Source organism: Ostrea edulis, chromosome 6 (assembly GCF_947568905.1).
Source record: "Ostrea edulis chromosome 6, xbOstEdul1.1, whole genome shotgun sequence".
Lineage (NCBI taxonomy): Eukaryota > Metazoa > Mollusca > Bivalvia > Ostreida > Ostreidae > Ostrea > Ostrea edulis.
In genome coordinates this window covers 59223048-59238458 of record NC_079169.1, presented here as the reverse complement: position 1 = coordinate 59238458, position 15411 = coordinate 59223048, and the positions used below count along the sequence as shown (strand labels likewise).

At 36.5% G+C, this 15411-nt stretch overlaps 1 protein-coding gene across 1 annotated transcript; it reads right to left on the bottom strand.

Annotated features, from left to right (window-relative positions):
* Nucleotides 1–7055: 7055 nt before the first annotated feature.
* On the bottom strand, nt 7056–8852 carry LOC125646855 (N66 matrix protein-like). The gene is made up of 2 exons (XM_048873419.2): nt 8655–8852; nt 7056–7959 (listed from the first exon to the last, which is right to left on the bottom strand). The coding sequence occupies exons 1-2, from the start codon at nt 8713–8715 to the stop codon at nt 7199–7201; spliced, it is 822 nt and encodes a 273-aa protein (XP_048729376.1). The 5' UTR covers nt 8716–8852; the 3' UTR covers nt 7056–7198.
* Nucleotides 8853–15411: the final 6559 nt, after the last annotated feature.

The window sequence follows — 15411 nt, the reverse complement described above, 5'->3', positions numbered from 1 at the left end:
ATTATGAGTGTCGGTGACTGGAGTCGCTCTTCAGAATGACCGTTTCATATTTTGCCAGAACTGACTAGTGTATGGTCTGTAAAAGTTGTACAAGGTGCAAATAGGTGGCGGTTTCATTTGAACTAGATAATTTAAGTGTAGTTTTCTTCATTATTGTTCAGGCCAAATAAAAACATGTGTGGTTACAGTTACCCGACAGTCCCTAATTTTTACCCCCGACCCTCAACTATCTTTTTTTTTTTTGGTGTTTAATATTTCCAAAACACGTCACACCAGCATATTTCATTGGAGGGGGGGGGGGTCTTCTTTTTTGTTTTACCACACCCAAACATATAAAAGATGTGGTGACTACAAATGAAGGGAAGAAAAAACAAGAAATGCATTAAAATGCACCATTTTAAATCATTCTTTTTTAATGGGTTAACCTCCCCCCAAACCCCACAGTAAGGTATAGATCTGCCACTGTATTTGAGTGCAATATAGAACAGACGTAGCTCAAAAATTGCAAATTCACATGAAATTATGCTACTCTAAAGATTTCTTCGAAAAAAATGTATAATTCAAATCCAACAAAAAAATCAACAGACTGATTGAAATGGATCACAGATTAAAATGTATCACAATGAGGGAAATTGGGATGTTTTGGAGAATTGACAAATTCAATGCAGAAAGAATTAAAAGGATCAGTAAATGATGTCATAATACTTGCCCTTTGACCTCTAAATATCAAGGCTCTACCATATAGAAATCTCACGCAAATGATTATGCTCATTTTTACTGTATGCTCGAGAATGTCCAATATATAGGATGTTTTCTATTCGTTTTTCACAGGGTAAATAATTCATATTGTTCATTCCAAAGATAATTGATTATTGCATTAGTATAAATTTTCTTCTGGCATGTTTTCAAAGAAATTAATTTAAACTAATTTCACGTGTTTTGAACTACGTGAAGTAAATTACTTTAATGGGATATGAACTCCACATCTCCATTCTTAACATGGTGCATCAAAATTGGTACCGTATAAGTTTTACATTATGACCCCTGGGTCGAGGCCTCTGCTGGTGGACTGTTAGTCCCCGAGGGTCTCTACAGCCCAGTAGCTAAGTACTTCGTTACTAGCTTGAAAATACGGATGTATATTTAAATGCTGTTATAAAATTTAGAAATTCATTTCAAAATTAAGGATTATCTTCCTCATGCATAGCTCTTATCCTTGGACGAATTTGGCTCCACTTGTTTGGCACGCTGTTTTTGGCTATATTTAGATCTAAAACTTCATAGTTATTTCGGATTTCAAACATTTCGGTTGATCATCACTCAAGAGACATTATTTGTCGAAATGCGCATCTGGTGCATCAAAATTGGTACCGTATAAGTTTTACATTAATTCATCATAAATTATCCACTTTTCAAATACTGAATGTCTGATATCATCATTGAAAAAGACTAGATATCTATAGATATGATGTTTACCTAGAAATGTAAACCTGAGTCGGTCAAAAACAGGCACCTATCTTCTTAGTCAGGTTAGTGTTACATAACCATGATAAGTTTATTGGATTGGCTAGTTGTGCTTTGTGCTCATTTAATTACAAATGAAAATTAGTCATGGGGCTTGGATTATTCTGACCACAAACTATGTTGAAAATCTGCTTTAAATTCATAAGTAATTGAGCAAAAAATTAAAACTAAATATCTAAGCATTTCAACACCTATATAAAAATACTTCATTGACATAGCTGATGGCTTTTCGATATTAAAAAACACAATAGAGGAAATTCGAGTCACAACTTTGTTTTGAATTAGACTGTCATGATTCGCGTTTATTCATACTAGCAATTAAATCATCGACAATAAAAACAATAATATTCACCTTTTCTTTTTAAACCACTATCTTACTTTCAAGGTATTGTTATCATAATCATAATCATGGAATAAATCAGTCGAGACTCGAGTACAGGACGACATTGGTGGGATGCCGATCTCGATGATTCTTGCATGTAAAATAAATAATTATTAGTAAGTTTCTGTTGATATTTTTGCTAAAGGAGCTGCACTAGTTATATAATTTAATATATTAGTTAAAATGCACGTCTTCTCATTAAAATATGTGCATAAATGAAGTTCATATGTCGATCACAATTTCAGATGTAGAATTAAAAACCAAAGCATTTTCTGGTTTTCAAAACAAAATAATTCAATAATACCAATTGTTTTATTGTCTTTTTTTTCCATCACCATACTTCATAAGAATTGCTGATTACAACCATATAAAATGTTTACAATTACCTATGGGTCGAATTATGCGAGCGTCGAATAGCAGGGCTACCGCTATATTTAGAGCGACCCTGAGCACCAGCGACAGCGATCACCGCTACATCGGGACGGTTAAAACCACTGGTTAAAACCGGGGGCGGTTTTAACCGCCCAACCCTGCTTCATTGCCATTTGTAGATGTGCATATTGTCAGGACAGAGGGATCAAATTATTTTCCTAAAAGTTATAGTGGATCTAAGAGGATGGAGGATGTAAAATAGCTTGTGAACACTTCTCCTATATGGCTTATCAGATAGATTTGAAACTTTGTACAATGCTTCATTGCCATTGTTAGATGTGCATATTGTTATTGTGGATCCAAGGGGGGTGGAGGATGTTTAAATAGCTTGTGAACGCTTCTCCTATTTGGCTTATCCGATTGATTTGACATCTTGTACAATACTTCAATGCCATTGGCAAATGTGCATATATTGTAGGGACAGGAGGATCCAATTGTTATCCTTAAAATTATAGTGGATCTGAGGGGTGGAGGGTGTAAATTACTTTGTGAACACTTCTCCTATGTGGCTTATTGGAGTTCATAATGGCATACTTTCTCCTCCATATCACGCAATAAATTAAGGGGAGGAAGTTTCATTTGGAGCACCTCCAATTTGGGGAGCTGGGGAGACATTTGTTTTTTTATAAAAACAATCTCTTGTTGATCACCATAATGAAAGAAAGTTGCCAATTGTTTTTCAAGGTCAGAGGTCAAGGTTGTAATATTACTTAGAAGGAAAACCTTGTAGGCAGGATACAAACCAAACTGTAAGCTCCAGGATATTGCAACTTGGTATATTTGATCACCATGATGAAAGGAAGATGCCTCTTGTTTTTCAAGGTCAAGGTTGTAGTATTACTTAGTAGGAAGACATTGTGGGCACAAACCAAATTGTAGATCCAGGATATTACAACTTGGTGTATTTGATTACCATGATGAGAGGATTTTTCAAGGTCATATTATTACTTAGTAGGAAAACCTTGTAAGCAGGAAACAAACCAAACCGTAAGCTCCAGGATAATGCATTTTGATACATTTGATCACCATGAGAGAAAGTTGCCTATTATTTTTCAAGGTCACAGCACAGTATTACTTAGTAGGAAAACATTGTAGTCAGGATACAGACCAAACAATAGGCTCCAGGATATTGCAATTTAGCAAATTTGATCACCATTTTGAGAGGAAGATGCCTATTGTTTTCAAGGTCAAAGGTGAAGGTTGTAGTATCAGTTAATAGGTAAACCTTATGGGAAGAATGCAGACTATTAGGGGTATAGATTGTCAAACTCTGTACACATACTCCTCATGCCAAGTGGGGGAAGCCTTTTGTTTTTGAAGGTCAAGGTCATATTATCACTTAGTAGGAAAACTTTGTAGGCAGGATGCAAACCGAACCATAACATCCAGGATATTACAACTTGGTACATTTGATCACCATGATGAGAGGAAGATGCCTATTATTTCTCAAGGTCACAGTATCACTTAGTAGGAAAACCTTGTAGGCAGTATACAGACCGAACTGTTGGGGCTAGGATCGTTAGACTTGATACATATAAATCTTATGCCAAGTGGAGGATGCATATTGTTTCTCAAGGTCAAGGTTATAGTAGCTGGACACAGACTGAACCGTTGGTGCGAGGACCATCAAACTTGGTACACATACACCTTATGCAAAGTGAAAATATTACAGAGAGTGCATGATTTGTCTTGTTTATACGATGCAAAGAAAGTATGTCACACCCTGATGATTGCTTATACTACCTGAAGCCAAGTTCTATAAATCATGGTGTAAGAAAACGTCCTATATTAGCTTTTCACGGGCGTATTATGTACTGTTGATGATACTTTTGTTTAAAACACATGACGTCCGGTAAAGCTTCATGCTGGCATTCTTTTTGTGAAGCGCTATTACACACTTCATGTATGCTGGGTGAAGCAGTTTGCATATGAACTTGCAGAGTTCAATTTCCTTATAGTTATTCGCTAAAAACCAGATAAATGACGCTTTTGAGTCCGAGAAAATCTGAAGGAAAGAAATTCACGGTCGTACGACATTCGTAGTTGACGCTTAGATATATGCGAGACCATGACTCTGTCACGTACCATGTTCTTCCAGTTGAGTTTTGAAGGGAAGGATTCATGCTCCAGAAATTTCCATAAATGGGAAACAAGATCATAGGATTGGAGAGTCCATACAATATCGGGAATAAATCCAGAATGAACATCCAAGAGACTGTAAAGATAGGAAAATAGTCTTGCGAGAAATATTGACATCGTTAATGTTTTTGGATTTAGACGACATAATCTTCCAAAGAATATAAGTTTCCGCACGTCAATTTCAGCACATATGGGTACAAGATTGAAAAAAGATTCGCACATATCTGACCTGGATATTTTTGGTAAATTAAGGGAGTTTTTGAAAATACACTGTAAAGTGTTGGAATGTGTTAAGTCGAATTTTATCAACAGATGACATGTTGCTCCAGAGTTCACATCCATAAAGCACTGATGGTAGTACGATCGTTTTGTACAAATAAGACATTGTCATTGGGCTAAGAAGCTGTGTACCAAGATCGGATAGTGCGAAGTAAGATTTACGCCCTTTGTTGCAAGATTCTTGTATTCTGTCCGAGAGTTTGCATTTGTGGTTGATAACAATTCCTAGATGGTTATAGGACTATTCGCATGCCACTTTGGAAGGACCTAAGTGCCACGATAATTTGTCTAAGTTTGTTACTTTAGCTCGAAATTGCGAGACGCGGGATTTGGATGCAATGAATGTAAATTTACTTGGGTAGTTGTATGCGATATACGACTGTGTTTTGAGCGATAGTGGAGAAATGCCAATTAATGACAAGTCGTCAACTAAAGGGGGGGGGGGGGGGCAGTTGCTAGGGGTATCTAGTACACCAGTATTTAGACTACCCGACTGTAGTTCATGAATAAGATCATTAATAAAAACAAGGTAGAAAACATACCGCCCTGTCTAATACCTTGGTTAACAGGAAACCAATCTGATTGGGTTTGGTTTACAATAATTAAATTCACTGTATTTTGGTGACATTGATTAATAAGTGACCATAATTTACCCATAATGCCAAGTTCGTATATCTTAAACATAAGACCAGGCCTCCATACCGTGTCAATAGCTTTGCTAATATCAAGAAAACCCACGTAAACATTACTACCTTGTTCCAAGTTATGAAAAATTGTTTCATGTAGATTGAACGATGCTGTCAGACAACCTAGTTCTTTCTGGAATTCTTGTTGTTGAGTATTGGGGAAATCTTTCTTGTGTAAAATATACTTAGTAATACGATTTTATAGATTACTTTATCAAAAAGCTTAAAAAAGCAAGGCAATAAGGCTACAGGGCTGTAACTGTTATAGGAATGTTTAGGACAAGCGGGAATTGAATTGTCAAGTTCAGGACTTCTGCACCCCCGGAGCCTTAGTAGCGGGGCAAAAATTGACAAATTTTAAAATATTTTCTTCTGTACAACTGTATATATGTAAGAAAAAAACTAAAAGAACAGCCAACAGCTACAATTAATAAATTTCATGATCCCGTGGGTAGAAGTTCGGGCTGCAGGGTGGGATTAAACATATATTACATGTGTAGTACTGTCTATGTGTAACACATTTAAGGAACATCTTCTATATTGCTATTGATACTAAATTGAAGCTAAATAATGGATATTTAGAGGAGCAGATAACCCTTTACCAAATTCTTATATTTCATGATACATGCACCGGGGGTAGGGGTTTTGGTTCCAGGATGGGACCAGCATCATTATAATGATTATCAAATATCATTTGAATAACTTTTTTCTCAATCTTGCTGACACTGTATAAAATTTAGGAAAAACAGAAAAGGATGAACCGAAATTGTAAATTTCGCAAACCCATGACATGGTGTAAACAATAGGGCGGGTTCAAAATAGTCATTTAAGGTTATTTAAAATATATTTTGTAAAGTCTCTCGTCAGTATGGGCACTTCCTGGAACACTTATACTGATGCTGAATATTAGAATTGTACTTATGTAGGAGGGAACTTATACTGCCTCGCTAGTGAGCTAGCTTTTCTGATGATGTGGTAGAGTATATCTCGTTCTGCATCGCTAGTGAGCTAGCTTTTCTGATGATGTGGTAGAGTATATCTCGTTCTGCATCGCTAGTGAGCTAGCTTTTCTGATGATGTGGTAGAGTATCTCTCGTTCTGCATCGCTAGTGAGCTAGCTCTTCTGATGATGTGGTAGAGTATCTCTCGTTCTGCATTGCTAGTGAGCTGGCTTTTCTGATGATGTGGTAGAGTATCTCTCGCTCGAACAAGCGAAGCTACGGCGAGCGTGATCAGCACTTGGCTGTGTGACCGCTACACGTTACACTTAGATAAGCAGAACAGGAATATTATTCAAGATTTTGTAGACCTTGGAGCTAGTGATACTTTTAACTAATATTCAGGTGACCGATAATTAATGCCTATGGGCCTGTTGTTCCATGTCACGAGGGGATATCCCGCTTTGTGGAGCCTTCATATAATGTATACGCTAGACGATTTTTTTTATCTTACAACTGCGTATGCGATATCCGACATGTAATATACTTTGCCTCATGCTCATAGTAGGCTAATAAACCTGAAATCCGTGATATCATTTGAAATGACATAATCTTCATATCACCAGGCATGACTGTTTTATAACAAATTCTTCAGTGTATAAGAAAACGCATTACTGCATGCAAGACATTTAATAAACATGTCTCTGAAAAAACTCACACATTTAAATTGCACACGAAAACATGGCTGATATATACGAATATTGTGTAAGAATAATGAAAATCAAATACATGTAGAGTGTAAATATCAAACTATATCATTAAAATCTGGGACGACCATTCCGACTGGGTCCTGAAGCACCATCAAATCTGCCGCCACCTCTTCCGGAGTCGTTCCTACGATCTGAAGGATTTCCACCGGGTCCACGGTTTCCAGCGGATCCGGAACCACCTTGGTTTCCTCTGTTGTTATCCCAGTTACTTCCTCCTCGGCGATCATCTACGCGTGAACTGGAACGATTGTTATCCCAGGATCCACCCCTACTGCTATCCCAGCGGTTTCTGTTACGGTCCGTTTCCCATGTAACATCTCCCCTTGTTCTATCGAACGAAACACTACCACCACGAGACGTGTCAACATTCCTTCCGCCGCGGTTAGATTCCATCTGGCCACCACGATCCAAATTTCTACCGCGGCTGCTGTCCCAATTTCCACCCATACCACCACGATTGTTGTCCCAGTTTCCATTACCGCCATCACGCATCATGTCCCCATTTCTACCTCTACCGCCACGGTTGTTTTCCCAGTTTCCTCCGCTACCACCACGGTTGTTGTCCCAGTTTCCGCCTCTACCACCACGGTTGTTGTCCCAGTTTCCGCCTCTACCAACACGATTGTTGTCCCATCTATCTCGGTTGTTGCCACGGTCGTTGCCTCCCTGGCAGGTATCTATATCGCAGGCTGGACATCTTCTACCGTTGACATATGTAAAATCCGATTGACGACATTCTGGTGGAATGTAAATAGATGGACAGCTTAGTTGAGGACATTCGTCCCGGGAGCTCCAGCCCGGCCATGTAGCTGCAAATAGTAAAGACCTCGTCATTTTGATTTTCTTAAGCTTACTGGAGTTTGGCAATGGTTCAGTCTGTCTTCCACGAAATTTGGACTTTTAAAGTAAAAATTACGTTCTTCAGAAAAAGTCCATATTTCGTAAAAGACAAATCACCGATACAAAACGAACATTTTAAATAATAAAGTGTGATCATTACAAATATCTACTCTCGATAATGCCAAAAATCTTGCTCAGTAGTATGGAATAAATATCAATGAATATTTTATAAGGTATAGTCATAGTATTCTGAGTGTGACTTCGCAATCACGAATAATTTCCAGGAACTCTCCAATATTCTACACAATATGCTGGTTTTTCAATGATAAAACTTTGAAATTTAAAGGTCATGTCACCACCGCTATTTACATTTCGGATTTGTGACTTTTTACGTAACTGTGCTGGTAAACCCAATCGCACGCTCGAAAATTTAACCTCATTATGAAAACCCATCGTTCTGTGACTTAATATTTCATACTCGTCAGAAATGAACACGTAATGGTCTTTGCTTTACACAACTTCACCAAAAGCTAAACGGAACACTTTATTACTTTAGTAAAACTTTAAAATGTTTTTCAAAAGTGAATAATAACACAAACTGAACGAACGTCTTTCATATCAGAACTAAATAGGCACCATACAGTATAAGAATATTTTATCTTACCTTCACTATACCTAAGCCAGCATAGCACCAAAATCGCTGGAATCACTTTGAAATTCATCATGCTGTTTGATGGAAGGGAAACACCACGCGGGGCTCTTTATACCCCTCGCTCACATGGTTTCTTGCGTAAGGGGACTTTTTTTCAGACCAAAATAGTTTTGATTTCAGTCTGTTTCCGGATTTGTTGGTCTTTGATATGTTTGCCCATAACTCGGGATTTACGATATTAAATAGTGCTTTATATTCCCCCACAGTCCTTCCTGGAATATTCATCGATCACTACGGTAGCACGTGTTCGCATTTGGTGTGCGTAAAAAGTGTTCATAATATTATGCTATAATAAATGAGACGAGCAAATTGATTTTTCATTACAAATTAAATCTAAGCAATTGGAGGAACATATTTTCGTCATTATTTAATCACATGTTTACAGCTTCATCCGGCCATAAGTCCGCCGGTCCTAACCAAATGTCAGTCATGCAGGAAATTATATATACATCTCTATATGTATTAAAATATTGAATTCATTTTACTGATTGAGAAAAATAGTCAAATGGAAGTTTTTATGCCAAAATTGAGAAGTTTGCATTGGACAGTTGATTAATTGTTTACTGTGTACATGTAAAAGTTGTCTTTTTAATTAGTTAACGACGGCTGACGAAAAGTGTGGAATGGCATTACAATTTTAAATAAAAATTGAAATGTTTTATAAAATCCATTGTGCAAGTTCAAATTCCGAATCATCACGTTTTATGGTATTATAAACATATTCAATACCTACAGGGCGTTTACAATGGAAGTTAACCACTTTCAGACCATTATACAATGGACATGCGAGTATGAAATTGATTTTCAATATCGTAAGTTATGTATGCAACGCATGCATAAATTCGATTTATAACTCATTTTCGTAGAGTGCTGATACTTTTTAAGATTTCTATCACATTTTCAATCATATAACATCAAAAGACTTTCGTGTTATGCCGTGATAGATTTTTAAAAAAACAATAACAAAGGGTTTGACAACATGTTTGTTTTAAATATATTTCAATGAACTTAGCTTGAAAAGAAAGATTTCTACTAGAAAGTGATGTAAAAGAAAAAAGCTTTTACTGAGTTATCCAATAAAATGTTTAGTCATGGTGCACTTGCATAATGTATGTAGATATTAGTTGTTACTTATAAGGTCATGAATACATAAATGTCCCGATTTCTCATAAAATGCATGTAAATAAAGTATTAATGAATAAACAGCAAGGCACAGGTGCATGTTTATTTGTCGCGCGTCGTTGATGAAAACAACCGCCATCACCACCTAGAAATCAGACAGGTATAAAATGTAAAAATAACACGTACTAAATTTGCACGTTTTGATGTATGTACATATAGATAGGTGTACTTCTAATTATTTCAGCAATGAAATGTATATAATGTTTGCATTGAAATACTTGTAAAACAAAGAAACTAAAACGAAAAGATTTTAGGGGGATGCCTTTATTTTTGTTTGTTTTTCATGTATTTTGAAAGATTGGTTTTTCCTAAAAGAGTTTTTAAAGTAACCATACATGTATCTTCACGGCTACCCATGTCCTAAATCATAATGTATCGGTTATGCAAGAAAATTTGTTTCGCGGGTTTCCGGTTATGAGTTAAGAGAGAACAACACGCCGCTTCGACAGGTAGGTAGATCTGAGTTTTTCATGTTTATGATAATTTAACCACTGTTGACGAAAAGCAGGGAATGTTGTCAGCTGTAGAAATGATTAAAGCACACGAAATAACCACAATTAGCCATATTTAAAGCGGCAAGACGACACGAGCTGATTTTCCGAGAGCAGGAGGTCGAGTTTTGAATATTTCTTACGACTCTCGATTGTCAGGGTCAATATCGGCTCAATCAGCTAACCAGTAGAAATAAGTTGGTGTGTATATTTCCCCAAAATTCCAATCCGAACAGGTCAGGTAATGCTTTAGGGGATAAGTTATGATGTAATGAATTGGTTATGATTTAGAGGAAAAGTTTTTTAATTAATACACACCCGCTGCATCTTTTGTTATTACAAAAGGAAAGCAACGTGTAGTGTTGAATTTTTTGCTATTTCCAATGGTCTGGGGCGCGTTTTACAAAAAGAACTTACGAATTACGACATACTTTACATACTGGAATTTTCAACTTTATTGTAAATCATTCACTCCAAATGCAAAATATTTTTAAAAGAAAATATTGAAAATCAAGCCTCAGAAAAGTTTTAATTCATTCATTAAAGTAATGAGTGTATAATAATACAACTTAGGACTTACGACTGTGTCGTAAGTTATTTTGTAAAACGGGCCCTTGATTCCTCAAGAAACCAACAGTCATGCGACTAGGATTAAGTTTATATTACTCGGTACCGGAAACATTTGAAAACCAAGTAGTATTTCGTGTAACACTGCGTCTGTGTTTATCAAGCAAACTTTTTGTGTGCGGAGAGCACTGGTTGACAATTACTTCTTAGACCAATTTTCTACCGAAGCAGAAAAAAATATATGCAAAAAGTACAAGTACTGATACTATACTAAAGTTTGGTTGTTGTTTTTGTACCGCTAACTTCAGCTGTTCCTATGCAAAGATTCATTGAGTATTTTCATGTCCACCCTAATACAACACATTTATTCAATTATTTTGTATTTTACAGATGGAAAGAACTCGATCAGCACAGGTGTGAATATAAAGGATGCGACAAAGTCTACCAACGAAAGGGGAAACTGATTTTGCATATGAAAATTCAACATAGCTTTATTGACATCGTCGGAGACCGACGGTTGATTACGCTTCGTTCGTCTCTTGTTTTGCTTTTGTTGTTTTTGTTTGGTATTTAACATTAAAGAGAGATTACTTGACTATGTGTTCTGGTTATATCTACTTCCGTTCAGGTTTATCGGCATTTTACAATCCGAGAGTTGTGTCCCTTCTTTAAGCTTTCTTCTAAAATATTCAAAAGCAAATTTTACAGTAGGGAAGAAATTTCACTTTGTATACACGGATGTTTTGAGTGATGCTGATGTCAACATAATGTTTTAAAGACTGTTATTTCTTTGCACGGGAAAAACCGGTATCAAATTGCAGGTACCTTTATTGATAGCAGTTCAGAGAGAAAACGTTTGCTTTGTTTTATAGCAATATAATTAATGTTTTATAATTTTTCAGAATGAAGTATGTTTTGTACGGTATCTACTCTCACAATCATCTTAACGAATCTGCATTAGGGAAACAGCAATTCTGGAAGAACTCTGCCACGTTTGGTTAATTTTCATTCAGTGGTTCTCATGTGGAATTTAATTAGCAGATGCCAAATGGGTACAACAACTAATTTGATCTTATAGGTCAGATGGCGAGTATTCCGAATGTCCATTTTTGTTAGTTTAGTAATTATTCTGCCACGCTCAAAATTAACTAGTATTTTTTATTACACATTAGTTTTTGACATGTAATTAAAGCCAAGTCCAAGTCTCTGCAGCTGCAACAGCTTATAGTCGTTCATTTTGTAACCATCATGTTGCCTGATGGGTTGTTCTCTGGCATGTTGATTTGGTGCATACGGTAAATATATTTTTTGGAGGCGAGCTCTGTCTAAATGGTCAATGGTCCCTGTGAAGTAGAGAAATCATAATCACAATACCATATAATGATAGCTTCCATGCTTATAAATTCATTCTAAAGAGTGAAGTGACCTAAGATCAACCCCTATATGTATAGTGTAACATATCCCCCCCCCCCCTCCCAAGTAGTCTGACTGTGGCCTATGACCCTTAACCAATTTACTAGGAAATCATAGATTTCTATATCCTAATATGAACTAAATTCTCTATAGACTTTATCATTTGGTGTTCTGAACTTGAAGTAAAGTACAAGACCAGCAAATGCAAAGTAACAACATATTCTGTGCAATGTCATACCGATTGTTGGACAGTTTTTGGCGCACTGATTTTGGCTGCAGATAACTCCGTTTGCCTAATCGGATGTGGGGCTCACGGTGGGTGTGGCCGGTCGACGGGAGATGCTTGCTCCTCCAAGGCACCTGATCCCACCTCTGGTGTGCCCATGGGTGCGTGTTTGCCCAACTTTCTATTTTGAATTGCTTATAGGAGTTATGAGATTGATCACTGTTCGTTATCTTCACCTTTCATCAAGAAAGCATAAGCATTAACTGAGTATTTGACCATTAAACGTCATGCATAATTATTCGACATTTACACCATCCATTAATTTTATACATAGTCATGATTCATAGTATAAATAAGTTGCTTATACACACCTTGGAATTATACACTCTATCTTCTTCTATTCTCTGCACTTACTATACATACAGAATTACAGTTGGCAAGCTACAGAATGTACCTGGGTTCAGTCATGATTGACACGTCTTTGGTTCTGGATAAGCATATTTTTTTTTAGTTTTGATGAATATGTTCCTGAATAAATATACAGATACGAGTAAAATGCATGTACATTGAAGAAAAATATCTAAAGCTTAAACTTTTTTTGCATGGGATAGAGTAGAGGTGAAATTCGCATATCGAAAACTGAATAAAAAAAATTCTCCCTATCACGACTAATATTTTCAAATACCTTCGTTACAAATAAAAAAAATAATTTCAATTAATTCTAATTCATACATTAATGTTTATTGCAAATCCAGAATCGTACATACTATTCTAAATTACGTCACGTAATTACTGAACATGTATGTATCTATCAGCGGGATGTCACTGTGTGTATTAATCAATTTTTCCTCTAAATCATAACCAATTCATATCCCCTAAAGCATTACCCGTTTGGATAGAAATTTTGGCAAAATACAAAATTTTTAATACCAACATAAAAAACTAGAATATTTTAATTTCAACATGCACAAAGCGTCCCTACAGCGGTTAACTTATTTCTACTGAGCCGATATTGACCCTGACAATCGAGAGTCGTGAGAAATATTAAAAATTCAACTTAACTCTGCTCTCGGAAAATTAGCTCGTGTCATCTTACCGCTTTAAATATGGCTAATTGTGGTTATTTCGTGTACTTTAATCATTTCTACAGCTGACTACGTTCCCCGATTTTCGTCAACAGTGGTTAAATTATTATAAACAAGAAAAACTCAGATCTACCTACCTGTCGAAGCAACGTGTTGTTCTCTTTAAACTCATAATCGGAAACACTCCAAACGAATTTTCTTGCATAACCGATACATTATGATTTAGGACTTGGGTAGCCGTGTCGTAAGGACTTGACGGGCAAGTTGTGTTTCAGCTTAATGTGTACACTCTCACATAATACCATGCAAAATAGCGGATCTAGAGGGTTAAGTGGGTTGCAACCCCCTTCGTTGAATATTTGTTTAACAAAGATGGTTACATTTTGCCATTGTCGGGTCTTCAATTCCCGTTTTGAGGACGGAAAAGGTACAAACGTTTGGTAGCAACTCCTTCGTTTTTATCCGCCATGCCATTGTATGCATTATTCATGGGTACTAAATATGCCTAAAGCCTGTATTTCAATATATTTGCATTTCCAATGTTTTTACCTTCGCTGTCTTTACTAATTGAAATGATAGCCATTTCCTCATGAATGTGTTCAATGTACATATGAATATTGATAAATATAGTATGATTATTTTAACGGCTGGGAGTATTCGGACATAAATGAAAGTAAATTACACAAATCTCAGTGCTCTTTCTTTCCCTCTGTTTCTAATGTTCGACATGACAGTTGACAAAAATTGAAATTTTATAGTACAAAGGAATGGAATTAAACTGAGAGCCGGTTAAGTTTGTTTAAATGTTTGCCTATGCCTTTCATAATATTGTTCTATTACGTTGCCTTTCTACATATATTTGAATTGTGTACATCAAATTTTAAAAGGAAGTCAATATCTATACCAAATAATTTTACTTTATATATATTGACAACTTGGATGAAGAAAAAAAACCTGGTTGCTTGTCATGAGTTTTCCTGCCAATAGCTTTTGCTTAAAACTTGTATGAATTGATTTGCATGCAGTTAAAAAGAAGTATGTTGCTATTTTTAAGTAGGCATTTTTATCAAGAGTTCAAAATTAGGGCTTGACATAGATAGTGTATTTTCATCAGCGTAATTGTATAATAACGTTCCATGTTCAACTAGTCCTAATTGTAACGGGGACCTTCTTCTTCCAATAATCTACATTCCATTTCTGGTGTATTGTCACAGATGACTATTTACAAATGCCCATGGGAACCACCGTGCTAGCAAACTGTACGGTGAATATTTACATCAGGTGCAGGTACGTTTAAAAGCCATAGCTGGTATGGTAGTATGTACAGCTAAAACATTTTGGTATTATGGAAGGGCGGTCATCTGGAGGCTGTCTTTGAATCCGGTGACAGATCTTGTTGGTAGGTCATTCCAAAGACGGATGGTAGATGGGAAGAATGACTGCTGGTGGCCCTTTGTCCTAGGGTAGGGTACGAGGAAACGGATGTCATGTCCACAGGTTGTTACTGTGGCCACTCTAGGAATGAGATGAGTTGTTGGTATCTCTATGAGTTGGTGTATGATCCTGTATAGCATGATGACTTTTGCTGTATGTCTTCGTTGTTGTAACGTCTCCCATTGCAATCGTTCCATCACACTGGTTACACTACTGGTGGTTCTGTAGTCTCCACTGACAAAACGTGCAGCTCTTCTTTGCACCATTTCTAGTCTGTTGATATTTGACTGTGTCACTGGGTCCCAGATCAC